This window comes from Columba livia, chromosome 4 (genome assembly GCF_036013475.1).
Source record: "Columba livia isolate bColLiv1 breed racing homer chromosome 4, bColLiv1.pat.W.v2, whole genome shotgun sequence".
Classification (NCBI taxonomy): domain Eukaryota; kingdom Metazoa; phylum Chordata; class Aves; order Columbiformes; family Columbidae; genus Columba; species Columba livia.
The window spans coordinates 54,711,833-54,739,437 of record NC_088605.1 but is presented as its reverse complement, the minus strand read 5'-3'; the positions used below and the strand labels follow the sequence as shown (position 1 = coordinate 54,739,437).

Below are 27,605 nucleotides of genomic sequence, written 5' to 3'. Positions count from 1 at the left end.
GCTTCTGTACCTCCGACACCACCATCAGTATGTATGTATTTCATTAAAGACTGAGAGGGATTTACATTAAGCATTCAGTTTTCATTATTATGGTATACGCTTTTGACCTGGTGAGAGAACTGCCAACTCTCTGCTGCCCAGACAGAACTCATATGAAAGCCTGGGATTCCCAAGGACCATGCAACCCTCCAGATGCTGCAGGATTCCCTGAAACAATGGGGGAAAATCAAGGCGGATAGTGAAAAAAGTAGAGAAGTTAACTTACACAGTAACTGTGAGTAATAAAGGACCAGAGTTATTAGCAGTCAGAGCTGCTACCTGAAATAGCAGAAAATAGACCTGCGCATTTGCACAAATGCAAATGTGGAATAAAGTATTAAAAAAAATACTGTTTGGACAATGAAGCAGTAGGATCAGCCCAGTCCCCTCTGCCCATTTACACCCTGTACTCCCTTTAGGTAACCTGAGAATATGGCATGAGATAAAAGTAACACATGTAAAAAAAAATGTAGGATTCTTAATGTTCCTTTATAAACAAATCAAGTGTATGGCACAACGTTTGCTTTATTGATTATATAAAACGTTTATTAGGAAGTAAAGTGCTCAGTTTTACAAATCAATACATTCTTGATCACTGTAGAAGACTTGCATAATTAACAGCTTCCTAATAAGACCAAACACTGTACATTATATTACTATGCAAAAAACTTACCTTTGTAATAAGTGGGAAATTATACTATAATCTAAAGTTGAAAAACAAAATGATTAAAATGTTTGTAACATCTGTCAAGTGGCCACGCGCTTACTGCAAGGCCCACTGTCAACAGGCACGGGTACCCCATGAAAACCTACTGCACTTCAAGATGAAGTTTGTTATTAAGTAACGACACGTTACAGAAATATACCTCAACAAATACAGCTATGAATGCAAATATTTTCCTTTTCATAATAAAAATAGAATACAAATACAAGATAAGCTGTGTGATTGAATTTACATGTTGAAATATAGCTTTTTTTTTTTTTAACAGGAAACCTATTTAAAAACCTATATAAAAACCATCCCAATAGGCTGCGTTTTGCCTTCTTTCCCCCCAGGAAGGCCCTGTGTCACCAACAGATGACATGACTTCTCCATCAGCATCTATAGCTCCACGCCACGTGCTTTGCAGGCCATGGGCACAAACCTTAACATGAGACATTCTTCATAACCTTCCAGCCGACAGCTGGACAACTCAAGTTTGGTCATCTGGCCCAAAGTCAGTGATTTTAAGTACATGAGTATTTGAAATACTATCTTAGCATTTAGGTAACCCTTCAGCCTAGAAACCCAACATCAATTACATGTTACACACATGTAATTAGTCCGCATGCCTCGAAGTTTAGACTGGAAACCATGTCACATAGCAAGACACTACACAAGGCTACATATATTTAAATTGCTTTGTATTGTATTTTCTATTTTCCTGGCACACCAGCTGGCCATGTGTAGAGCTAGTGGTTTTTTGGGTTTTGTTTCTTTGGTTTAAAAGTCAGAAATGCCATTTTAACATGGAAAAGCTTTCCTCAGAAAGGTTTCCAAGGTCCAAAAACTTACAATCGAGGCAAGACAGAGCTTAGTATTAGTGTCTCTGGCTTCACAAATATGCCTTAACCACTGTGCACTGGACTGTTTTGGGAAGCTGATGGGGTCTGTTGTGAAAGAGTATGAATTTCTTCCTAGTACACGACAAAATAACCCACAGAAAGAAAAAATACCTGACAAGAATCCCTGGTCATTCTGTTCTCGAGCCAAAGCTACTAAGAAATTCCAGTCTCCACACTGAACTCTCTCCTGCTCCACTTTACATTAATTATGCCTCTGTTCTTATGGTTTCTCAGAAACTTAAAACAGGGAAAGGCATAAAGTCTATTTAGTTTTAGCAAGTCCTCTGGTTAGAGGGAAGGCATTCTGAGGCATTGTACATCCAGGCAATACAGTTGTAAGAACATATGCAAGACGTAGCTTTGCCCAGGCTGTACTCCCAAAGAATAAGGTGCTAATCCCTGGCAATAACTGCTTTTTAAACAAAAAGCACCAACATAACATATATATACATGGTCAAACAAGACATTTTTTCCTCTATATACCCTACTAATAGCTAAGGTGTTTGATTACGTAGCTTTCCGTTTTCCTTTACAACAACTCTAAGTCTCTAAATACAAGACAAGTGCCATCTTCAGGAAAAAAGCACAATTGCCAACCTCCCTCCTAAGCTGGCGTGCCACACACTGAAACATTTTGCTGGGCAAACCCACAAACACTTCCTGGAGGAAACAAACATAATTTCAGTGTTGCATCTCCTTTCAAAAAGAAAGTTTCTATGACACAGAAAGCAGAAGAGATTAAATACTAAAAATCAGTGAGTACACTGAAAACCATTACAGGTAAATACAGATATTGTCAAGAGGCTATTAGAACTTGATAGACCACAAGACCAGATTTTTCCCAACTGTCAGCAACTTCTCTGCCCCCTTTCCTGTCAGACCCAAGGAAGAGACAGTGTTCTTCAATTGTTTTTAAAAAAATATATTTTCCAGAAAGTAACCATCTTTGCCTAAGAAACTGTAGAATGTTTATCCCTGGAACACTCGGATCATGAAAACACAGCATTAAAAAATGGGCACTTGTGTAACCAAGCTGAAAATTGTTACGCTAGTTGGGTGTGAAGAGGCAGTTCCCAAGTACTACTTTTGAAATGCTAATGAAATGCAAAACTACATAATGCATACGGTTTCTATAACAGAATAATGTGATTTACAGTTGTACAAACTAAGCCCACTTTCTTCTGTTTAAAGAAACATAGTATTTCTCAAAAACAGGAAAAAAATTAACATCTTAAATCAATTAAAATTTTAGTACACCAAGAGTCAGAAAAATAGGCAGAAACCCGAAGTAGAAAAAGTGTTGTTTTATCTCTTTGAAAAGTGTCAGCTCTAATAACGACTAAGACAATAAACTGACGCAATTTTCTTTTATAAATTGCTTTTTAAAGTACTTAAAATTGTATTTTACAAAAGAAAGCAGAAAACACACAGCCCTTCATTTGAGTGCTCTAGCCACAGCACAGTATTTTGCCTGAAACTTGCTGCCCTCATGAAACTGTTCACCATAGTACATGTACAGACACAAATTTCTGTCCAGGTACATTTTGTCACACCTGGTTTCCACTCTGTCTCCTGCATTTTCTTGTCCAAGGCTGAGAGTCTCATTGTTGGCAGCTTGAATTGACACGTGGCTTACGTAGGTCTGAAAAATCACATATGCCCACCAGTGAAACTTAGGGGTCTGATCAGGATGATCACCTCATGTTGGAAAAACCGTGGAGGAGTGTTATTTCCTGGCTTAACGCTGACCTGAAACATTTTGAATCACGTACAAAATTAATCCTACACATGGATGTTATTCCCCCCGTTTCCTCCTCCTCCATCGATACCATCCGACTGGGAGGAAGACGGCCGAGAGTTCCTGGAACGGGGCTGGCCGTTCAGCCCGAGCGGCGTTCCCGGACGATGGCTCATTTGGGACGCCGTATCATCCGACTCCCACCGCTCCAGCTCCTCTCGCACGAGACGCTCCATTTGTTCCCTGTGTATTTCGTTGTCACGGCCCAGTCTTTCATCCTGAATAGATTAAAAGACACAAGCTGGAAACACAGCTTCCAACCTGCAGCCTAAGAAAAACCCTATACAAACATGGGAAATATTTATACCACTCAAATATTTCCACAGGCTAGCAGGGAAACACAACTCCAGCAGTAAATTGTTTTCTTTCCAGTGACGTAACGCCCAGGCTGTCACCTTGACTCATGAAAGCACAATTTGTATCACAGCTCCTAATATTTAAATCCACTTCCAGAAATGTTAACTATACTGAGGAGAGCACACCCACAAGGAAGCCCCAGCTCAAGAACCAAGCAGATTTACTGCCTGGAACAGTAACAGCCAGAAACACCATACCTGCAACAGGGCAGCTGCAAGTCTGACCTACGTAACCCACCAAGACAGACCATCTTGCCCACCCCTTAACAGCCCTGTTCCACTGTTCTTGCTCCATCAGGAACCTGGCAGGTTTTAGCGTCCACATAAATAATGCATTTGTCCCACTGGCCACTTCCAAAGGGCTCTCAAGAAAGAGAAGGTGGGAGAGAAGGCAATAGAAGCTAGATAAGCCTGGTGACGGAAGTGACCTGCTTCCACTGGCTACACACAATCCCAGAAGCAGCATGGGAGAAGAAGAGCAGATTGCACAGGCCTGCTGGGCTGGATCCCCCTGACTCTTAACAGACCAGTTCCCCCTAATTCTAATTGACTAGTCCATAAAAAGCTTTGTATTGATCCTAAGTGACACCAAGGGATGAACGAGCTGCTTCAGCGACTACTGAACACCACGGCTGTACAGTCCAAGGGTTTAGATGGTGCTCTGCTGTCTCAGCCTGACACAGGCCTACTATAAGTTGGGTTGACATATCTGAAACTTGCATCACGTCCCTCCAGCAACACAAAACTGAAATGACTTGGCCACTGCCGAAGCACTAACCTTGTTTTTAACCACCGCTCCCTCAACCTTCCCATGAGCAGCAGTAGAAGGAAGAAGTGCTAACAAGAAGCAAGCTATGCAGGTAGTGGCCAGAGAGGAGAGAGCAGGTGATTCTTACCTCTGTCACTCCATCCAACAGTCTGCCCAAAACATCCCTCCTTTTCAGTTTGGCTCTCTCCATCGCCTCAAGCTTCACAATAACTGCGTCAATCTTGGAGACGATGCTGCCAATTGAGTGCTCCATGCGATCGACCCGTCTCATGAGTCTGAGGGCGACAAGCAGGAGCTTCAGTGACTTGGACACTTTCAAGTCACACAGAGCGGGTGAAACAGCATTTTAATTCAAGCACACATCTGACTTGCCGTAAATGAGTCCTAATGTCCAGGAAGGGACAAGGTACACAAGAGCAAGAAGATAACACAGGGGCAAAGCAGATAGGAAAAAAAGTACAAATTCCACTCCGTTTTCCCTGCTTTTAGGGCATCATCATCAAAACTTGTTGGTTCTAGTCACTCAAATTCTTCATTCAGCTAGCACTGCTATAATTAAGAGCAACGCTAGCATTTCTGTCATTTTAGACAAAATACACAATCACAAGTAACTTATTAAAAACAACAGCTGAAGTTTCCGCCGAACCTACAATAACCTTAAGGTTTTACTACTTAAAAAAGGCAGAAAAGTCTTCTGGCACTAGTGTAGCATGACTATTTTCTCTGTCTTTTCAATGACCAGGTTTTAAGAACAGGTGGGCTTTTTTGTTTTGTTGTTTTTGTTTGGTGTGGTTTGGTTGTTTTTTTTGTGCTTGTGTTTTTGTTTTAGTTTTGTTGCTTTTAGTTTTCTTACTGATTCCCAGGAGCCTCTCTAGGGTACCTCCAATTCAGATATTACCTGAAAGCTACTAAAAGCAGTAACTTAACACCTTAAAAACATAACATTGACTTTTATGAATATTTGATTAATATTCAGAGTTACAGGAAGAACTACTAAATAGCTGAAAGAAAAAAATCCACAAGGAAAAAGAACACCATCATGCAGATTTATCCCCCTCAGAAGGATAAACTTACACTTGGAACTCTTCATAGGAAACCCCACTAGAGCTGCTGCCCCTCCTCCTGGAACTGTGTCCACTGTCTTCATCCTCGTCCTCCTCGGAGTCATCCAGGCTCCGGGGGAAGCTGCGGCTGCTCAGAGGACGTGGAAGAGAGCTCCTGTCCAGGTCCAGATCCTCCTTTGTGAAAATGTAAGCCACAGACAGAGAACATATAAGGACATTCACCTGTACGAGGCGAATGGAGGTGTCAAAGTCCTCCATCATCTCGCCCTTGCCTTTTTACAGTTCTGCTCAGAGAGCCAGAGATGTAAATGTAAATGTAAAGGGAAACAAGAGGACTCTTCTGGGGCAGTAAACCAGTACAAGAAGACTGGCAGATGGTACTGGTGGAATACCACTCAACGCTGAGCTCACCCTCTCTTTCTCCAGGTCATCTCTCATCTGCTGATGTTCATGCTCTGTCAGTTCCTGGTCCCCATCCTGGTCATATTTGGTAAATATTGCTTCAATCTCTGCATCTGTGTGCCCCTTCCTGAAAACACAGAAAAAACCATTCCCTTACTTTCCGTTTTTCAGATGCTGAACAAACTTCAAGTATGAGAAAAACCTTTCACTCCGACCAAATTTTCACCCCCAAGCCAAAGACGCAACTTGAACCCAGTGCTGCATAGAAATTCACAACACTAATAATAACAATAAGCTCAGCCCTCACCTTTCATTAGCCAATAGCACAAATCTCCCCTAGATCGCACCCTTAAAGGAGGGGAGGTTCGGGCTAGACACGAGGAAAACATTTTTTACACTGAGGGTGGTGAAACACTGGCCCAGGTTGCCCAGAGAGGTGGTGGATGCCCCATCCCTGGAGACATCCCAGGCCAGGCTGGACAGGGCTCTGAGCAACCTGATCTGGTTGAAGATGTCCCCACTCATGGCAGGGCGTTGGACTAGATGAGCTTTGAAGGTCCCTTCCAACCCAAACTATTCTATGATTCTATGAAAAGATGGTTTGCCTGTACATATCTGTTCACATAAACCTCCCACCAGACACAGGAAAAGCATACCCTTTGTTACCCGCTAATCAAAAGGAAAATACTTGGCTGTGTTGTTTTTATTCCCACCACAACACTCCTGCCACAACACAGAAGTGAGAGAAGCTTGCATCAGAGACTTAATATCACACATCTTTGGGGATACTACTCAGGATAAGAAGTAACATCTTCCTTACCCTTTTAGATCTTGCCGAAGTTCATCAAAATTTAGTTTTCCCCCACCTTGTCTCAGACTTTCTGAAATGTCATCAACAGTAGTTTTCTTCAGTTTAAGTTTGATCATGGCTTTGTTGTAGCCCTGAAAGTATAAGTGAAATTTTGTTTTTTTACTTCTCATGAAATGTTAACACTTGATTTCTAATGTTTGTTTTGATCACAAAAATCAGCTGGTATACACATTCAGTGTGTTCCACAAGTCCTGCAGGAATCTGTCTTTTCCTCCAGTTTATCCATCTTTTATATCATCATTTAAATGGGCAACATACAAATACCTTTGCAGTTAGAGGTAAGGCTTTCATCATTCAGTCTGCACTGCAGGTCAGCAGGAATGGAGCATTTTGTCCCAGTAAGTCAGCTTTGGCAGTTAGTGACAGTTAAGTGACAGTTTTAAATGATGCTGACAAAAAAAAAATCCTCATCCCAACAAAGTAGCACTTTTCATTTTTCTCTGCTCTGTTTTCATAACCAGTTTCCAAGTTTTAAACACTGAATTACTGGTGTGCATTCAGATGTTTCTGGTCGTGGTCCAGCACCGGATCTGTGCCACGTGCACATGTTTTTCCTCAACTGGGAGTCAGGTCAAACTCTGAACTCTGTATTCAACAACCTTAGAGGCAGCCATCCCTGGGAGCTCCCAACACATTATCCAAGAGTTGCCTCATCTTATTGCCTGAAATGAGGTAATTCTGAGTTCTGTGACCAAACCAAACAGCAGTTTAGCTTCACCAGTTCAATATTTCTCTGTGTACCTAGACAGACAAATCCTATGTCATATTCAGCAGGCGGATCATTCAATACAAAGTCTCAGATGACTAAAATACATTCTGATGGGAAGTTTTAATAGATTTAAATAACACTCAGCTCGAATTCATTTAAGTGAGAGATGTGTATTTTCATCAGCTGCTGCCAGTTTTACTTTGTAGGTTTATAGAGCATTTTATGGAGTAAGTTCAGCTGTGAGGAATGAGATGTCAAACAAACAAAACTTATACCTTTCTGATAAGGTCAGACAGTTCCATTTCCGCCTTCTGATGTGCCATATCCGATTTGACTTCAGAGTATGTATCATTGATAATGGCCAAAAACATGTTCTGTTCATGAGAGAAATGAGAAAGCCTACTTAGATTTGAACAAGTCTGAGCCCTACTACTCCCACGACCTTCATGTGCAGACCTAGACATTTACTTTTCAAAAGGGGTCAGAAGAAAATGGTGGGCTGTTTAAAAAGCACTAACATCAAGAGTTCGAGATACTGAAATATGATACACTGAAGCCCAATAACTTTTAATCAAGACTGCTAGTTATTAACATAACTAGAGAACTACTTTCCAGAGACAGTTCACACATACACACAGCAGTGGCAATAAACCATGTTCTACCTGCGAGGCCACACTTATATCAGTAACAACTGTGAATTAATCTAGGCAACACAGCTGGCAAAAAAAAAAAAAAAGTGAGGAACCAAGTTTACTATTAATCTTGTAATAACCAGCACAAACACAAGGCTCTTACCTAGTTACATCTCTGCTTTTATTACAGAGTAAAGATAAAACCAAAAAAGCTTAGAACCTTGAAAAGAGTCTGGTCGCTTGTCCAGACAAAAGAGAAATAATTGGTCTCATTAACCCTGTGCCAAGCACATAACTTACTCGAGCCATGCTGTGATTATGGAAAGGGTCCCGCAGAACATGGGGTAAACATTGTTGAATTGCAAGCTGGACATTCAAGTCCAGGAAGAACTACTCAATTTACTGGCACATTCCATGTGCCACTCTCATGCAGAAAGGCAGCATTAACCTCCTCATGACTTAAGGAGAACAATCTTCCAGTGCTGTAACTTTATGCATTCTTGCCCAACACCAGAGAAGTAAGAGATAATTTGGTGTCTGTCCATTTTCCTTTCAGATGCCCAACAATAAGAGCTGGTGCTTTCTACCCATCTTCCCTAACTTGGTTTCCAGGTCTCAGACTGGTCTCCAGGGAGTTTACAGCAACATTTCAATCCAGTCAAATTACAGAATGTGCAGAAATTAATAAACATACAAAGCATAATCAGTATTTTGGATAACCTGCGATATCTTCAGACTCTAGCGCTTTTCTGCTACCCCTTAGAAAAAAGTGCTTATTTCCCTTGCCAGACACTAGCCTCTGCTCCTCTGGATTTGTGAGGTGCTTCAAATGAAACACAAAACTTGCCTCATGTGCTTCTTTGGCCAGAATGACCTATATATTATTTTCCAATTGACTACTGGTCCATCCCACTGAACACATAAGATTCTCTGCTTCCTTACTAATGAATAGCCAAGATGAATTATTCTCCCATCTCCACAAATAATATCCAAGTGCCATTTCTCTTCACCTCAAGGAATAACATAAAGCCTCATGCAGTAATTAATTCTAAAAGTTACGAAGATAAGGTTAATAAAATCCTGCTTTAATGCTTGCCACCTTATCAGATCACCAAAAGACATACAGTTCTGGGAATAATTTGAGGATTTATTTTTCACATAACAGCTTCCCTCAGATATAATCAGAAAACAAGATCACTATTTATTAACGCTAGTGCCAAACTAACTGAAAACTACAGCCAGGTAGAGCAACACGACTGGTGAAGGGACTTGAACACAAGACCTATGGGGAGAGGCTGAGGGAGCTGGGGTTGTTTAGTCTAGAGAAGAGGAGGCTTAGAGGTGACCTCATCACTCTCTATAACTACCTGAAGGGAAGTTATAGCCAGGTGGGGATTGGTCTCTTCTCCCAGGCAGTCAGCAATAGGACAAGGGGGCATGGGCTTAAACTCTGCCAGGGGAAATTTAGGCTGGATATTAGAAAGAAATTCTTTACAGAGAGAGTGGTCAGGCATTGGAATGGCCTGCCCAAGGAGGTAGTGGACTCGCTGTCCCTAGAGGTTTTTAAACTGAGATTGGACATGGCACTTAGTGCCATGATCTAGTAAACGGACTAGAGTTGGACCAAGGGTTGGACTCGATGATCTCTGAGGTCTCTTCCAACCCAGTCGATTCTGTGATTCTGTGATTCTGTGAAGATCCTGGTGCTCTTTGCTTCTATCCACATCGAAAAAAAATATTTTACTCTGTCTCCTAGTTTTCTGAGAGGTCTCCTTCCTCCACTTTTTGCTATATAAATTGTTAGTAAGACTGTAATATGAATTCAATACTAACAGAGTATACAAACAATGAGTGTCCACTCACAATATACTCCCTGAATTTATCACTGCTGATGAAGTAGGCTCTTCTAGCAGACAAGCTGCGTGTTGCCTGCATGAACTAGGTTGTTGTAAATGCAGCCAGCCATTCATTAGAGCATTTTATAAACTAGGAGCCTATATGCAATATTACAGCCACTTTTCACCAAAAGATACAGCCTTGCTGTGTATGCAAGCCAAGCACAATTCAAATTTTAGAAATAAAAAAAAAATAATAATAACAATTTTTAAAAATTAAAAATAAACCCAAAAATCAAACGACAAAATGTGAAGCACCATATGGGAAAGACAACAAATACACAAAGCAAATCTATTTTAAAAGAAGAAAAAAATGAAAGAGTGTAGTGACTGGGCACGTAAAAGTCAGGGCCCTACGTGGACTGCACACTCACCATTACCAAAAAGAAAGCCCCCAGTAGCAGTAGGAATCAAAGAACAAGGAGATGCAAAAAGACATACATACCAAAAGAATGAAGAACATAAAGAACACAAATGTAGTGAAATAAATTGGTCCCAAAATTCGATTAGCTTCTTCAACCTCTGTGAAGTTGAAGTCTCCCAAAATGATGCGGAACTGAGTAAATCTTAAAAAACAAACCAAAACAAAACACATCCAGGAGTTGAGAAAAAAACACTTTCGGAGCTGTGCAAGAGTTCTCAATGTGTTTCACCCTGACAGCCTGACTGACAGGCAGCAGAGAGGTCTGCGCTACTACAGTACTTTATCAGGCACTGCAATAATCAATTCCTCAAGCCCGTCTCCAGGCATCACCTAATTTGCAGATGCCACACAGACAGAACAAAGCCAGGGTGGTTTCTACTGGCTTTTGGTCATAACCAGTAAAAGAGGCAACAAGAAGCAAAGAAAACCACTGATTACCCATGTGAAGCATTAAGACCCACTCCCATGTCTCTCAGATACATACAGCCCCAACCCTTTCCTTCTAAAGCCGTCTGTACAGTGCCAAGGCTGGAAGAGGTCTGGCGTTGTATAGCACCACCAGCATATCTCAAGTTCTTCTGCTTCTCTATAAGAAACTCTTTGCAATGCTCTGCCCCAAAGAAAGGGGGCAGGGGAAAATCAATAACTGACCAAACTGGTAATTGCCTTAGTTAGAATCAGGTTATGTTGTACCAAGTCAATAAAGCAAAAACTAGTTAATAAGCCTATACTAAGTCGTCTCCTGGAATCCAGCGTATACTTACAAATTACTAGTTGACTGTCTAAGATGGACTCACAAATACAGTCACCCAACCGCACACACTACCAGGAATGAAGCATTATTATGTGTGCAAAGTTTTTGTAAGCATTGCAAACATCAGTAAGCACATAATCAATCATTCAGCTACTGAAGACAGAGTTAATGGTCTGTCCAGGAACATGACCAGTTGTTATAAAAAACATGTCAATTCCACCATCAGAAGTTACAATTTTTAGCCCACTGATCTAACTGTAGTATAATCTTACCCTCACAGCAAAGACAGTTTTTACACTAATAATGCTATCAAAATATGCATTTGCTACTGAGCTACATCAGTGATATGTCTGCAGCTTATCTGCTGAGATGAATGTCACAGGATTTGTTTGGTCTCTGATGAGGCAAACAAATCCATTTACCAATGTAAAATCTTTGTATTTTTTATTCTTGTACTTACATGCAGTCCTGGAAAGTGCTGAAATCATCAATTTGAGTGCCAAAGACAAGATAGGCCAACTGAGCATATGCTAAGAAAATAATTAAAAACATAATAGCAAAGCCAATGACATCTTTGACACAGCGAGACATGGTGGTGGATAACTGACTCATCGTTCTGTTGAAGTTAACAAATTTGAAAAGCTGTTAAAAGAGAAAAAAACAACTGTAAGGACGAGGAAGACAACAATTTCTTAACACAATCATTCTTCAGCCTTTTACCCATGAGATGTGTTACTGATATGACTGGAGACAAAGTCAGTTAATTTACACTTAGACATAACATCACTTCCTAAAAACAATGAGCTTTGAAATCTAAAGAAAATTCAGTGAGAACTATGAATTTTTGTTTGGGTGTGGGGTTTTGTTTGGCTGTTTTTTTTTCACTCCTCCACTTGGCAGCCTGGCTTCAGAGCAGTGTTACTGAAATGCTTCCAAAAGCCTATTCCTTTATCTTCAATAAAGATGATGTAATAGCCATGAAGTAGTAAAATGTGGGAAAAGACAGTCTCACAGCTGAACTTGCCTTGAGCAGGTGTTTGGACTAGAGACTTCCAAGGTCCCCTCCAGTGTGTATTAGTCCAGTATTCTGCAGTTTACCACTATGTCTTATAATGAGCCACTTTATTTGTTAAATCATGATGCAATAATTAGATGTAACTTTGCCTTATAAAACAATGAGAGCTTGTTAACTTGCTTGTTAACCTAAGTATCAGTTTGGAGTTTCAGAAGGGAAATTCACATACCATTGGTCTTACATTTTTCCCCATCAGAGAGTTTATTAATGGAATGCTCCCCTGCAACTTTTTACATACAGAGGACAGAAAAATCAGTATAGACAGAAAGGAGGCAATAGAACAGATAAATTAAGTTTAAGTAAAGCAACATATCTAGCTTTCAAATGAATTGGACTAGCTTTACCAACCCTTATAATGATTCAGAAGTTTTTAACAGATAAAATGGGCACACTTAAACCAGGCTAGGAAAAAGTAATACCCAGTAAGAATTACTGACTTATCAATTCAGGGACAATAAAAACATTTATTTACTTCTCTGCTGTGACAAAGCACCAGCACTGACTACAACTTCTAGACTTACACAAGGGCTGACTAAACCTCTGGCAAAACCATAACCTTGTTTTTAATCTGCAAGAAGTTACCCCTGTGCTCTGACTTTCTAGCACGACCAATTTTAGGAGAAACATAACTAAACCTCAAATATATATGTAATGTGAAACTCAGAATGCTGCTACATTCTAATGTGAGGAAAAGGATGTGAGTTTTGGAGTTACCTTAATCCAGACAAAAAACACAGTGACCGCGGCAATGTTGTTGAATTGCATTTGCCAATATGCCAAAGGTTCAAAATTGGGGAATGAGTTCTGATCTTCCAGCAGCCTCTTCAGGAGCATATCAACAGTTGACATCCTATAGATGCTAATTCCTATAGCTACCACGGAGAGCTGAGTACAAAAGAAACACACAAGCACACAAAAGGTGATGAGGATTTTAAAACAACTTGTTTCAGCCACATGTCAGTTAAAGATATGAAGAACTTAATGTTATTTACAGTACTACCATAATGTGAGCTTTACGTAAAAGCAAAGTACTATTTGCAAGATGTCCTGGCTCCAGAGCTACACTTTCCAATGGGAAAGTAACAGCTAGGGACTGCACAGAACCTAGAATAAATCATAGATACAAGTTTCTCACAGCCCTTGAAGGTTAACCCCTCTGGTCACTGATGACTTCAGCACTTAGGGCCAGGCAGTTGCGAGGGCTGGGGGGGGGGGCATATTTCACCCCCTTTCACTCAGGAGCAATTTAACAGCCCAGTGGATGCTGTTTGAGATGGGATCCAAACCAGAATTTCTGAACAGATCGGGAAATAAGTTTCACAACAAAATTATTATAGTCCCAGATTACAGACAAATAGCCTGGGAGTAAGATGATTTAGAAATCCTTGCCTTGCCATAGCTGAAGAACAAGATGACTGTGAAGCACAGAGGGCTCAGAAAAAGGAAGCTGTCACGGAGAAGGAAATACAAAATAAAAAGGATGACAACTCAAAAAGACAAAGGTGAAAAAGAGTAAATAGCAGGAAGACAGCAGTAGCCAAAAAGGTACTAGATTTTCTCTGGAGCACAGACTGACCAGTACTAAACTAGAGCAAGCAACAACACAGAAGCTGTAGTTTTATCATATGGGTAAGGTTCTTGCTCTGACCTCTGCAAACATCCATTTTATTAGTGTAAGTGAACACTTCACCAGGTATACAGTTATAAAGTAAATAATCCTAAATTTAAACAATGTCCCTCAGACAAGGTATAAACATAGAATTTGACCCCTTGTGTGAACTTAATTTTACACTTGGACATGAATGCACTTCACTGCTGTAACAGCGAAGCATCTTATTTCCCAGTGTATAATGAACAGCACACAGCTCATGTAAACACCCTTCTAAATGGTCCTTCATTTACAAAGCACTGTGATGCAAGTATGATTTCACTAGATTACAGATACTAACTTCACAAATTAAACCTTTGATTCGTCCAAGCCTGAAGACACAAAACAAGCACGGGACTGGAACTGTTTCAGCACTGCTGGTTTTGTACATTTTTGGTAAGCACAGCTTGACATAAGCCCAGAGAGAATTTACTACATAGGTTTAAATTCAAAACTCAAATTTTCTGCTATACCAGAATTACTGATCTGCAACACTGTCCACTTAATCAAGAAAGCAGCCCTGATAGCTGCTAGCACTCTACAATTTTGAGACACTTCTTCAAACTTGGTATTAGCTGCTAAGTATTTTAATACCACATTAAATCTCTTTGTGGTTCATTGCGAACATATTCACACTCCGATACGCTTCCTCCCAATGCAAATCACTACTTTAAAGCCATTGATTTTCTTACTTGGAAGCCATTGCAATAGTCTGTATCAGAGATATGGAAGAAAAATGAGTAGGAGTTTGTTACCTCCCAAAACATCTGTGTCTTTATAGATAAAAGCTGCGAAAAAGCATACTGGACAAATACTCTAAAACTTCCACCAAGACACAAAGGTTGAAACCATCAAAGACAGAACAAGCAAGTTTGTAAAACACATCAACATGACAACACAGAATAAAACTGTCTTATTCAGACAGAACAGCCCAACAGTCTATAGTCTGTTACTATCCTTCTTAATGATGGCCCTAACCCTTAAACCCACAACATGAATATGGAGTCATTAACATCTCCCACAAAGTGCTTCTCAGAAAGCAATGTTAGCTTTGTTATAAAGATTACCTACCACAATGATAAGGATATCGAGGCAATTCCAGAGACTTCTGAAGTAGTGCAACCTATGAATGTGAATTTCTAAGATCTCTTCCACCATGTAATAAAGAACAAAAAGACAAAATGCCATTTCACAGGCTGCCAGGAAAAAATCAAAAGTGGAGATATAGTGAATCAGCCTCACTGGCTGAAACTGCCAAGACGTAACAAGGCCTCCAGTTGCTGGAAACTCCACTAACAACCTGCATTTAAAAAAAGGCAAAGAAAAAAAATCTCACACAATGCCAATGAACAGCAGTACTAAAAGACACATGGGTTTATTTACACAATTATTTAAATAATGGAAACAGGCAAAAGCGCCCATATACAATTCAGAGAAGACACTACATAGAAAAGAAGGTGTAAATCTGAGCACTCTCAATTTTGGCTGAAACCCATAACATTTCAGAAACAGTGAGAAAACAGAGACAGAAAGACCTGTCCTCATCTGTATCTGTTTCATGCTGTTTAAACTAAAGACTCATGTCATACACCCACCTATAGGATGGGACCAGACTCCTTTCAGTGGTGCCCAACAACACAATGAGGGGCAATGGGCACAGACTGAGGCACAGGAGGCTCCATATGAATATGAGGAAAAACTTCTTTCCTTTGAGGGTGCCAGAGCACAGGAACAGGCTGCCCAGAGAGGCTGTGGGGTCTCTCTCTCTGGAGACATTCAACCCCACCTGGACATGTTCCTGTGCAACCTACTTTAGGTGAACCTGCTTTAGCAGTTGGGTTGAACTAGATGATCTCCAGATGTCCCTTCCAACCCCAACCACCCTGTGATTCTGTGATTAACAAGCCAACCATTAGAGAAGTTGCTTGCAAACTGCACCCAAACCGTTGTGGCATCAGGAAAGTCAGAACTGCCTCCAGAAGACGAGTGTAGCCGCCATGTGGTGTCCTGCTTCTTCAACAGGGAAGCACATCGCTTCAGCTGTCTGCCTCCTTGGTACAAAACACATGCTTTCCCACATCCTCAAAACAAAGCAGTTTGAAGAAAACCACAGGTCTACCACACACACTGTGCAATTAAAACACTGTCACGGTTCTGTTCATACCTGACAACGCAGAATAGGTTGATGTTTGCATTGTATACAGAGAAATCAATGAAAGCTGCTCTGGTCCCTCTGTCCAGCCACAGGTTCTTCTTAAGGCTGGCAATCTGCACTGCTGTCACTTCTCTGGTCCGTGAAAGGTCTTGGTAATAACCAGCCCCACTGTATGTGGCAATCAAGCCCCAGTGGCTGCTCCCATTCAAATCCTTCTCAGTGGTGTACGTCCAACTAGTTCAGCAGGAAGTGAAACAGAGCATGTGAGTTTTTCCACTTTCAACTTCCAATTAACAAAACCAGATACCAATAAAACCCGAACAAAAAAACCCTCATGCATATCAGTTACTTAAAGCATCTTTAATTTAAGAAGTATTTGCAGAAATTTGTGATGCTTGTACCCTGGAGAAAGAGTTTACGAAGTTCCTTTGACTAGTGCAACAAAATTAAGATAGAAAAATGGGTCGTGAGTATCTTAATTGTGAAAAGAGAACACATGAATCCACTCACAAGGAATTTCTGTCCTCAGGGAAACAAAAAAACCTGGCATTTACTTAGTTGCATTCTACCCCCAAAACCCTTTACAGTTCAACTGTCACAATGTCCTCCAAGAGAGGCAGTGCTAGTCCCATCTTTTAGCTAGGGATGACAACTCAAGTGGGGATCAAGAGCACAGTGCTCTCCAAGTTCAGCACGGTTTCTCCATGAGCAAAACTGGCAGCTGCTCTGAATTTACCTGGCTTTAGACAGAACATATAGCAAAGGCAGAGTCACCTCTGCCAAGTGACTCATTGTGTAATTCAGCATCACTTGGGTCAGAAAAAAAAACATATGTGTCTACAGAAATACTACGTACGCTGTTCCATTTCGAAGCCCAAAAGGAGCAGTATCTTCATTTGCTACAGAATAGACATCATAGCAGTCTTTGATTTCATCCTTCAAATCTTCAGGTATTGAGCACGAACCATTTCTTACTTTCAGCTGCCGAATGCGAGGCACCCCTAGGAGCAGGTTCTCATAATAAATGAAGCTTTTGTTTTCTGCCCTGGTTTTGTTGTTGTACCACATGTCCCAGTAAAGACCATCCAGCAAAGGGCCTTCTGTGAACTGAGGAGGAAGACAGAATTTTAGTTTACATGTCACCAGCCCTGTTTTTATACACCTTAATTCTGTGGATATGTTAGAATTGCAGTCGGTAATTTTTCTGACATTAAGGCAAAGGCCTTACCTTTGTGTGTCCTCCAAAGACGCTCCCCAACTTTCCACCACCCTGCCCTACTAGCATTATCTGGGTTCTAAAAACTCACATATTAAAGGCCTACTTTGTTCCATAGCTTTGACATTGAGCACAAAGAGCTCTTCATGCACAACCCCCACCACATTAGAAAAAAGAGCCTGCAGATTGAATTTATGGTCCATGAGAGGACAAGAAAATCGCAACAACAGAGAGAGAAAAAATTGGTTTTAGATCACCTTCCAGAAGTCATCCATGGTAGACAAAGTTTTGAAATCAGTTTTCTCCATTTTCGATACAGGTGTTTCCAGGAAGAGTTGAGACATAACCCTTGTGTGATAGTACATACTGGAACTCACTGTCCCATAAGTCACTGCAAAAGATTTGGTAAGGAGCGAGAGGTAAAGGGGAGGGGAGAGAAGAAAAATAAACAAGAAAATTTTCAAAAAGAGTACTTTGCTTGTACTGAATACATCAGGTTGTATTGTACAGAGTTTGCACTGAAAAGTTTAAGCTTCAGAACAAAACAAAATCCACACCGAGCAACTGTGATTAAAACGCAAAAAGCAGTGAACAATAGACTGATTGGCTTAAAATACTCAATTCTCTTTCCAACGCCTCGTTCTATTATTAATGCTTCTACAAAAGCTAAATTAAAGAAAAACAGGGTCAGGATTCAGCAGCCTGAATAGAGGCAACTAGGGCCTTTCTGGGTGACTAGTGCTATCCAAGGCATCCACAGAGAGCTGGCACGGAAGGCACAAGCCCTCAGGTGAAATATGTCCTGCTTGAGCAAATAATGAGGGTCCACCAGGATATTGCAGGGCACTGCAAATGCCGCAAGCTGCCCATGGCTAGACAAGGAAACTCCACACAAGATGTCCGGTGCTCCTAAGAGAATCTCCCCACGGAAATTGCGTGTTGTTACTTTTCCTCATGCTGGGCCAAGTGTTTGAGTAAGAACCACAGAGCATAAATTACAAAATGGTCTACAAAGCCAAGACAGCTTGAGAGCACAGTCTTTGGCGCTTATGCTGTTACTGCCTATAAATATTTAAAACCGTTTTATGGCTAAAACTCAGAGAAGCCTGAGAGATTAAGCCTACACTGAACGATTTCCATCAGTTTCGACAATTTTGTAAAAATATTTTATCACATGGAAGAAAATGTGTTTTCTTCAGCAACTGGAGAACAAGAAGTATTTTTAATAGACTTCTGCTGTGGCACATGGAATGTGTCACATGATTGTGTAATACCTGGATTCTCCCTATGTACTCTCAAAAATACAAGAGTACGAGAGACGCCAATATCATTTAGCCTGCACTGGAAAGCTCCCTCCTAAGTCATGCCAAGCCACAGACCAGCCTGTCCCACAGTTATTGCTGAAGTGTAAAATTAAAAAATATTAGTACTTAAAAAGATACCAATGAGTTAGAAATATCTGTACATATTTAACACACTGTACTTTTTTTTTCTGTTACCAAAAATCTTTTTCTCCAGCAAAACAAATTGTGAACAGCCTTTAATCAGACTTTTGCAACTGAAACTGATTTCACTTTAATTCAGTTCCCTCACTGGTACACCTCTCCAAGCTACAAGCAGCCTTACACTGCTTTCTCCACAAACCTGCACTAAGCATTCTTAAATGACCCAGGAAATTAAAAAAAAAAAAATGAAACTTAGTATATAACCATGCTTGCAGCACAACAACAAAAAAGTTTTGTCAATGGTAAAAGGTTCAGGGTTTTGCAGTTTTTTAGTAATTCTACTTCAGACAAGCAATGCAGACTTGCTCTCAGACTCAGACTACCAACGTAGTTTTGCAGGTTTTTTTCCACTCCAAGATTCTCTCTCACAAAACATCATCTTATCATGTTATAAATGATCACGGCCAACAACTTAAGCGTCACAGACATTTCAGGCATTTAGAATGGAACTGCCCATGCTAAAAATTGGAGGCTTGAAACATACTGGCTTTCCAAAGGTGTAGTCACTTAATGCATACGGATTCTGTTGTTATTCTCCCTAGTAACCAAATAAAGCATACATCTATTTCACAACTCCTTAGTAAGTTTTATTTTGTAGTGTCTTGCTAACTCTTACACAAATACATGAATATGTCTTGACAGTTAACATTAAAAAATCCTAGAAATCTTGAAACAGAATTGTATAAGGGCTTCAAGTTCCCACTGCCAGAAAAAAAGACCATTCACAGTGCTGTGTGAGGCCTCTTATAAACATCCTGTACTACCCGCGCTCCAGCATCATGAAGGTTCTTCACTCTGAGTAAAGAACAGCTAATTCAGTTCAGGCTCCTTCCTAAACTCCATTTAGGGCAGGAATATTGTCGTGTATGAGGTTGGAGATGCATCAAATTCCTCACTTCTGTGCTAAGTCTATATTTAGGATTCAATATCAATACATTAATAGTAAAATTAAAAAAAAAAAAAAAAAAGTTACCTTGGTGCTCTACAGTGTTGCGGTACTTCATACCTGCAAAAGCTGGTAGCCCATGGCTTGGACAAGTGTACTCTACACTGGGTTAAGAACTGGCTGGAGGGCCGGGCCCAGAGAGTGCTGGTGAATGGGGCTGCATCCAGCTGCCCCCCAGGGGGCAGTGTTGGGTCCAGTCCTGTTTAACATCTTTATTGATGATTTAGATGAGGGGATTGAGACCATCATCAGCAAATTTGCTGATGACACCAAGTTGGGAGGGAGTGTCGACCTGCTGGAAGGCAGGAGGGCTCTGCAGAGGGATCTGGATAGGCTGGAAAAATGGGCTGATTCCAATGGGATGAAGTTCAATAAGACCAAGTGCCAAGTCCTGCACTTTGGTCACAACAACCCCCTGCAGCGCTACAGGCTGGACACAGAGTGGCTGGAGAGCAGTCAGACAGAAAGGGACCTGGGGGTACTAATTGACAGGAAGCTCAACATGAGCCAACAGTGTGCCCAGGTGGCCAAGAAGGCCAACGGTATCCTGTCCTGTACCAAAAATAGCGTGGTCAGCAGGACAAGGGAAGTGATCCTTCCCCTGTACTCTGCATTGGTGAGGCCACACCTGGAGTATTGTGTTCAGTTCTGGGCCCCTCAGTTCAGGAAAGACATTGAAGTGCTGGAGCGGGTCCAGAGAAGAGCAACACGACTGGTGAAGGGACTTGAACACAAGACCTATGAGGAGAGGCTGAGGGAGCTGGGGTTGTTTAGTCTAGAGAAGAGGAGGCTTAGAGGTGACCTCATCACTCTCTATAACTACCTGAAGGGAAGTTATAGCCAGGTGGGGACTGGTCTCTTCTCCCAGGCAGTTAGCAATAGGACAAGGGGGCATGGGCTTAAACTCTGTCAGGGGAAATTTAGGCTGGATATTAGAAAGAAATTCTTTACAGAAAGAGTGGTCAGGCATTGGAATGGCCTGCCCAGGGAGGTGGTGGACTCACCATCCCTGGAGGTTTTTAAACTGAGATTGGACATGGCACTTTAGTGCCATGATCTAGTAAATGGACTGGAGTTGGACCAAGGGTTGGACTCGATGACCTCTGAGGTCTTTTCCAACCCAGTCGATTCTGTGATTCTGTGATATGATCTCATAGACAAAAAGTGACACAATTATATAATGGAAGTCTCCAGCTGTGATCCATATACACTTGACTATACATAGGCTGCAGATATGCTTAAAACATTCAGCATCACGCAAACACAGATTATCAGATATTTCTAACTAGCTAACATTACCTCTGTCTTTCCAGCTACTACCAAGAACTTTCATTCTTAAAATGATCTGTACATAAGCTTGGTGATAAATTTGAAACTCAGTGATTTAATTTAATTAATTAGACTCCTAGATGACTAACTCCTACTTTTCAGATATAACAGTTCTGTTCAGGGATTTTGAAATGCATAGCAGAAGCATCACACACAATGTGGTACTACACACACAAAAAAGGCTCCCTAAAAAACAACAAGTATATCACCATTCTGCTTAAAGATGCAAAACTTGTTAAGGCACAGAAAGTTTCAGTATTTTCAATCTTGAGCAACAATCAAAGTGCAGACACAAGAGAAAGATTTAATTACAAATATTTGTCTCCACACCTGCCCATTAATTCCCCCACATCACTGGAACCATCTTCATCCTGGAAACACAAACAGCAGACAGCACAGAACTAGATGCATTAACGCTGAACGGTACTTACGGACACACAAGACCACTAGGAAAATCACATACGTAACCAGCTCCCGTAAAACACTTTTCAGGTATCGCTCTCTACTGGTGTTGCTTTCTTCCATGAGTCTTGTTCCCCACAGACCTTAAAAGGAAAATATATATATGTAATGATATACACAGGTGTCTGATACCAGATACACAAGCGACATAATTAGTCAAGTGGTTAACCCACATCATGTCTGTGGAAGGTTCTTCTAAGGATTGAAAACTGATGTATTAATAAGTTCAAGCAAGAACAACTTCTTTGGGTTGCCCTTCCGTAAGTACACAAAGACACCCACAGATAGCCATCCTTCAAGAAACGCAGTGTGGTGTTTGTTTAAAATACAAAAAGCATTGTCAGATGAATGAAAACACACTTTCAGTATTGAATCTTCATTAGTACTCTTAACTTTCTACCAAAAAGGAGGATACGTCAGTCAAATATATTTGTAAAGGAAACAAACGGTAACCGCCCTCTCCCAGATGGGCAAGCCATGTCCAACAAAGACACAGTGGGGATCTTGGTGAGTATTTCCATGATTTCTTTTCTTGCACAAAAAAGTTATCACTGAAACACCAGGAGTGGTCTAAATCAGCACCTGCTGTGAAACTGGGCAACTGTGTTAGCTCAACTACTTATGCCTGTTAGTAGCTTCATGATATCACACTGGAGGTTTTCAAGAAGACAGTGGAACTTATTGGACTTTGGCAATCCCTTCCAAAAACGTTAAAGAAAAGCAGACTTTTTTTTTTTTTTTTTAAATGGAGTCACTAAAAGAAACAATCATCTGAGAACAGCAGACAGTTATCAACCACCATACTTATTTCTGTGCCTGATATAGAACGGAAAAAAAGCTGCTACCTTCAAGGAACTTCTCTTCATTTAAGGCTAAATAAACCAAGGCAATTTGACCTTAGTTTACAGCAGGAGAGAAAGCATATAAATATTCACTCTTACAGAAAGTGCCAAACTTCCACTCTTTTCCTTTTAAGGTATTTTAAACAGCCAGCCTTTTAAAACATTCTTTATGTTTCCAGTAGATGGAAATGAAATAACCTCAAACTCCCTAGGAAAAAAGCTTGGATCCACCAAATATAGCACGGCAATTTGGAGTCAACTGAAACTGCAACTTTACAAAGGTGACAATGAAGCGAGAGCTGCTGCTTTGCAACCATTGATGCAAGGCTAGAACAGGCTAATCTGCTTGCTACAGAACTTCATTTGTTAACTAAGAGACAGGAATAAGGAAGCTCTTTGATCTACCTGCAAATCCAAGGTTTATTCAGAAAAAAAAAAACATGTCAGGTGTTTTTAGAAGCCTTTCAGCTACCACATTTTTTAAGCTGTGACCTAACCACAAAGTCAGCTAGAAAACTTCTCTAGCAGGCACAGCAAGCACTAAAAGTCTTAGCATTAATCTCTTGTTCACACTCCTAAATTAGTTATAATCTTCACTGGTGTCAGCCCCCAAAACAAGAGAGCTTTTTCAAAGCTGTTCTTTAAGGCTAAGTCTGAAAATGTACAGATAAAGACTACCATTTTACTACACAGAATGCCAAATCCTCACCATTAGGTCATTTTTGAAGACAGAAACAGGAACAAGAACATTTACAGAGTCACTAATAATAAAGAACCCAATAAATTTCGCCTATAATACAGCACTACGTTGCACTAGCAACCCTCATAATAAGGGCAGGAAAACATCATAGAAGAGAGGAAGAAAAGGCTGGAACAGGCAGTGAGCTGAGCTGGCGAGAAAGCTGTGTCCCGGCTGTCGGCACATTACTCACCAACAAGAAATGTGGCGAGCAGAGAGGCTGCCAGCTCAAATTCTGTCATATTAGGATATTGTTAGGAGTCAGCAAGGAACAGAAAGTTACATGTGAAGAAAAAACAGAAACAAAAGAAAAAAAAACACTGACAAACAAACAAAAACAAATCAACAAACAAAAACCAACAAACAAAATAAACCAGTAGCAGTGATCGCTCGATTATCTTTGTGCTAAATGAACTCTTGATTTGCCCACCAGCTAGCTTGAAGCTTTTATTAGACGCCACATTTTCAGAAGATCCATACATTATTCCCCTTTTCGCCTTATTAGAATATTGGTTTAGATGCATTGAGAACAGAGGTGGTGAGTAGTGCTGGGCTTAAGGTGATGTCTACTTCAAGCATCAGAAACACTTCCTTTCCAGCCTTGATTAATCATTTTCAGTTCATTCCCTATATAAATTCTCTATCCATGAAGTATTTTTCAGAATCTATGCACTTTCATTTCTCAAACAAATCTGCAAGTAACACTTCTCTCATGCTCATTCTGTAGCCCAAATGGCTTACCTAAAGAGTATACAAACTCAGAAGAGCTGTCAAAAAATTACGATCAAATGCAACTGCAAAAAAAAGAGATGAAATTTCATCTTACAATAAAAAGTCTAGCTTGTCACGTAACACCAGAAATTGAAATATTTTTGTTTACACACATAAAATGTTATATATACACACATACATGCAATATAATGTATATGTACTTACATATACACATACACCTAATCAAAAATCCAAGTTCATAAGGTACAGAATGCACAATACTTCAGACTTATGTAAAAGTCTTGAGTTCTGAAAGCCCTCAAGCCAAGATACATCTCAATAACTAATCTGCCTATTCAGCAATTCAGATGCTGGGGAAAGAAGGGGGCTGAGGAAGGTGGGTGACCCTCAGGCAAAGATGCTTTGTCCCAAAACAACAACAAAACACAGCCTCACAATCCTTAGTTCATATCCCTTAGCAAGGTATAATCGGAGCCTGCACTAGTTCAACTCAATAAAATGGTCATGATGCATTCTCCATGAAAGTAAGGATTAATGAGTGACTGGAAATTATTTATGATACCTCCATTTGACAATAACCAAGAAAACCTTTCAAGAAACATCCCACATCCACTCCTTAGTGTTGATGCACATGAGGACACAGTAGCACCGGGTGACCAAGTGCAGCTCTGAGGAGAAGATTAACTTCCTGGCCTGGCTCTGGAAATGGATCTTGCTCTTACCCATAAAAACTTTGATGACTTTCTCCTTAACAGAGTTGAAAAGTCATGCTCTACTCTCCCCCCAGCAGCTGGGATGTTTGCTGAAGAGATCTGCAAAACCAGAGGGACTGAAGCTACTTCACAGAGAATCACGTTAGAATTTGAAAAGAATCCCTCAAAAGAACTAAAATACAGATAGTCTGAAGCGGCTGAGTTTCTATTCACTTAGTAACTCCTGTTACAGTCTCCCTCATGGTAGCAATTACCAAAATCCCATTACTCTAAATCCTGTCTGTGCAAGCTTTATTTCACAAATGACAGCAAGAAAAGTGTAAGCTGCCATGCAATATCCCTCAGCTGATGAGCAGTAACTTGTTTAGCCACAGTAACACTATCACTTTTGATATCCACAGGATTAATCACTTGTGTTGAATCCTGCCTAGTGAAATGGAATTTCATTAAATAAATCTATGCCAACTCGCCTTTAAGACATCTCGAAATAAAACTGACTACTGAGTTTTTTTCCAGTCTTCAAAGATCCCCACAGTTATCCATGAAATGTCAGAAGATCTATTGAGTACTCTTTACTGTGCTAAATCTCGGTTATCTTTCAAGTGCCCTATATTAATTTCAGGCTTGAAATAGGCCCTTTTCCTATGCAGCCTGCAGTGATCGTGTTCTCCAGCACCCTGCGGCTCCTCCACAGCACATCAGTCACACCCAGACAGTTACTGCGCCTGTGAATTAATGGCAACAACATTCTCATGGAAGAGCCAGAAAAGGATCTGTCTACTACAGTAACTTTAGTTACACTTGCCTATAAACACAAAATGTACGCAGATCAGAAATCAACAGAAACTGTGGATAGTAACCACAGGGACAAACCTACTCTGAACATTCCTAGAACATGAAACCACGTCTTTTCATTTTAAAGTTAAATATAGTATACTACCAGTGTACACTGTCTCAAACAGCAAGACAGCTTGGTCCACAGCCATTATTGAAAATATTTTTTACCTTTTTTTTTTTTTTTCACTGCAGGAATGTGTAACTTTGCACCACTCTACATGCAGCACACACTTGATACATAGGCTCACACTAAAAAGAGAACCACAGCAGTTGAAAGGATGTATCACGTTATCAAGTTAAAGACTTGACGGTCCTCATCCATCAGCCTGAAAGCAGAAATTTTTAAAAGTTCAAGCTACAGATACACATCAGCTCCCAAACTGGTTATTCTAGCCCAAGGGACATTGTTTTAGGTAGCAGGGCAGGCAAGGGATATGAACTATTTATTCAATTAAAGTATTTTACCAAACCTTTATTAGAATGGCATCGAGAGGACAGGGGAAGCAAAAAAAAAAATGGACAACCTTGATTCTGAACGACTCCCCATCCATCATTTTCTCTGCTGTGTCAAATCAACCCCTGTGCAGGGCTGGCTCAGCAAAGTTAATACAGTAAACTTAGGACAACACTCCAAATGCTCATTTGATGTGGTCCCGCTTATGCTTCAAGCTATGTGCCCAGTCATGAGCTGCACATCAACAGGCAGCTCTCAACAACCGAGGGCAGCTCCAAGGCCGTGCACAGTATTGTAAAATTAATAGAATCATAGAATCATAAAATCATAGAATGTCCTGAGTTGGGAGGGACCCACAAGGATCACCAAGTCCAACTCCTGTCTCTGCATGTGACAACCCTACAGTTCACACCATATGTCTGAGGGCATTGTCCAGCCTCTTCTTAAATAAAACACCTTGCCAGCAACCTCGCTCTAAGCACAAATGCTGCCCTTTCACAGGACAGAAGGTGCTGAAAAAGGGGGCAAAAAGACAAGAATTCTGCTCCAGTCCTCGAAAGACCAGGTGCTGGGGGTCAGGAAAGCCACACGCATCCAAAAAACTACTCAGGAGACCATGCAGTGAAAGCAGCCAGGGCTCAGGGGGGCAGAGAGCTCTGTGCTCCAGAGGAGAGCAAAGAGAGAGCTGTGTGCTCGGGTGTAAACGGGACAGAGGTGCGCACATGGAGGGGCATGAAGACGTGGCGACACGGACGGGAGGTGGGAAAAGAACATGGGTGGAGGAAACACAGGACAGGTAGCGAAGGGGCGGGTGGAAGAGAAGGACGACAAACAACTTATGGACGTTCCTCTGGGCGGCGGTCTGCGGGAAGAGGCAGCCGCGCCGCAGGAGCCCAGGGAAACTCGGCGCCCCGCTCGGGGAGGAGGGGCCGGGCTGTGAGGAAGGCGGGAGGGGGGAACAGAGGGTCTCACCTCGCAGACGCCGCGCCAGCCGCTTGGCCCACGCCGCCCGGTGGGGCGCGGCGCCGTCGGGCGGTCCCTGAGGCCGGCCCGGTGCCTCCGCCCCGCCGCGCCCCGCCGGGAGCCGCCGCTGCCGCCGCCCGCCGGCCTGACCGGCCGCGCCGCTGCCCAGCGACGACGAAGCGCCGGCCGCGGGGCTGCCCCACTCCACGTCCATCTCCAGCACCGGCCTTGCTGCCGCCGACTCCTCCTCGGGCTCGAAGCCCGGGTTGTCCCGGCTCCAGGCCTGCCGCGAACAGGCGGAGAGCGGCGGCGACGGCGGGCAGGAGCCGGCCCGCTCCGCCTCGCCCAGCCGCTCCAGCTCCAGCTGCTCCCGCCCGCGGCCCGCCATTAGCAGCCGCCGCCGCCCCTTCCCGTCACTGCGGCGGCGGCCCGGAAAGCCCGGGGCACGGAGAGAGACGGAGTTGTCCGAGGGGGAGCGGCAGAGCGGGCCTCCCTCCCTCGGCCGGGCCGTCAGAGGGGGCCGAGCGCCTCCGCCCACCCGCTCCCGAGGCGGGGAGCCCGGCGGCGCCCTCTGTGGTAGCGGCCCGCTCGCCGCTCCGCTTCGGTAAAAGCACGAGCAGGCGCCGCCGAAGGTTTTACCCACTTGATAAAGCGCGGGAGAACGGCTAACT

The 27,605-nt window shown here is 41.9% G+C and overlaps 1 protein-coding gene across 1 annotated transcript; it reads right to left on the bottom strand.

The window, feature by feature from the left end:
- Positions 1–558: 558 nt before the first annotated feature.
- Positions 559–27,462, bottom strand: PKD2 (polycystin 2, transient receptor potential cation channel). The gene is made up of 15 exons (XM_065061841.1): positions 26,944–27,462; positions 21,624–21,737; positions 17,670–17,803; positions 17,053–17,303; positions 16,206–16,430; positions 15,113–15,341; positions 13,108–13,278; positions 11,779–11,960; positions 10,586–10,706; positions 7,889–7,987; positions 6,854–6,975; positions 6,043–6,160; positions 5,642–5,805; positions 4,695–4,842; positions 559–3,660 (listed from the first exon to the last, which is right to left on the bottom strand). The coding sequence occupies exons 1-15, from the start codon at positions 27,320–27,322 to the stop codon at positions 3,427–3,429; spliced, it is 2,691 nt and encodes an 896-aa protein (XP_064917913.1). The 5' UTR covers positions 27,323–27,462; the 3' UTR covers positions 559–3,426.
- Positions 27,463–27,605: the final 143 nt, after the last annotated feature.

Bases quoted from the DNA above. Each gene is read 5' to 3' on its own strand.
- PKD2 (XM_065061841.1), bottom strand. From the start codon at position 27,322: ATGGCGGGCCGCGGGCGGGAGCAGCTGGAGCTGGAGCGGCTGGGCGAG. The intron at 16,431-17,052 runs GTACGTAGTATT...CTGCTGAACTAG, and splicing joins GGGCTTCGAAATGGAACAGC to TTGGACGTACACCACTGAGA. The intron at 4,843-5,641 runs GTAAGTTTATCC...TGTCGCCCTCAG, and splicing joins TCCTATGAAGAGTTCCAAGT to ACTCATGAGACGGGTCGATC.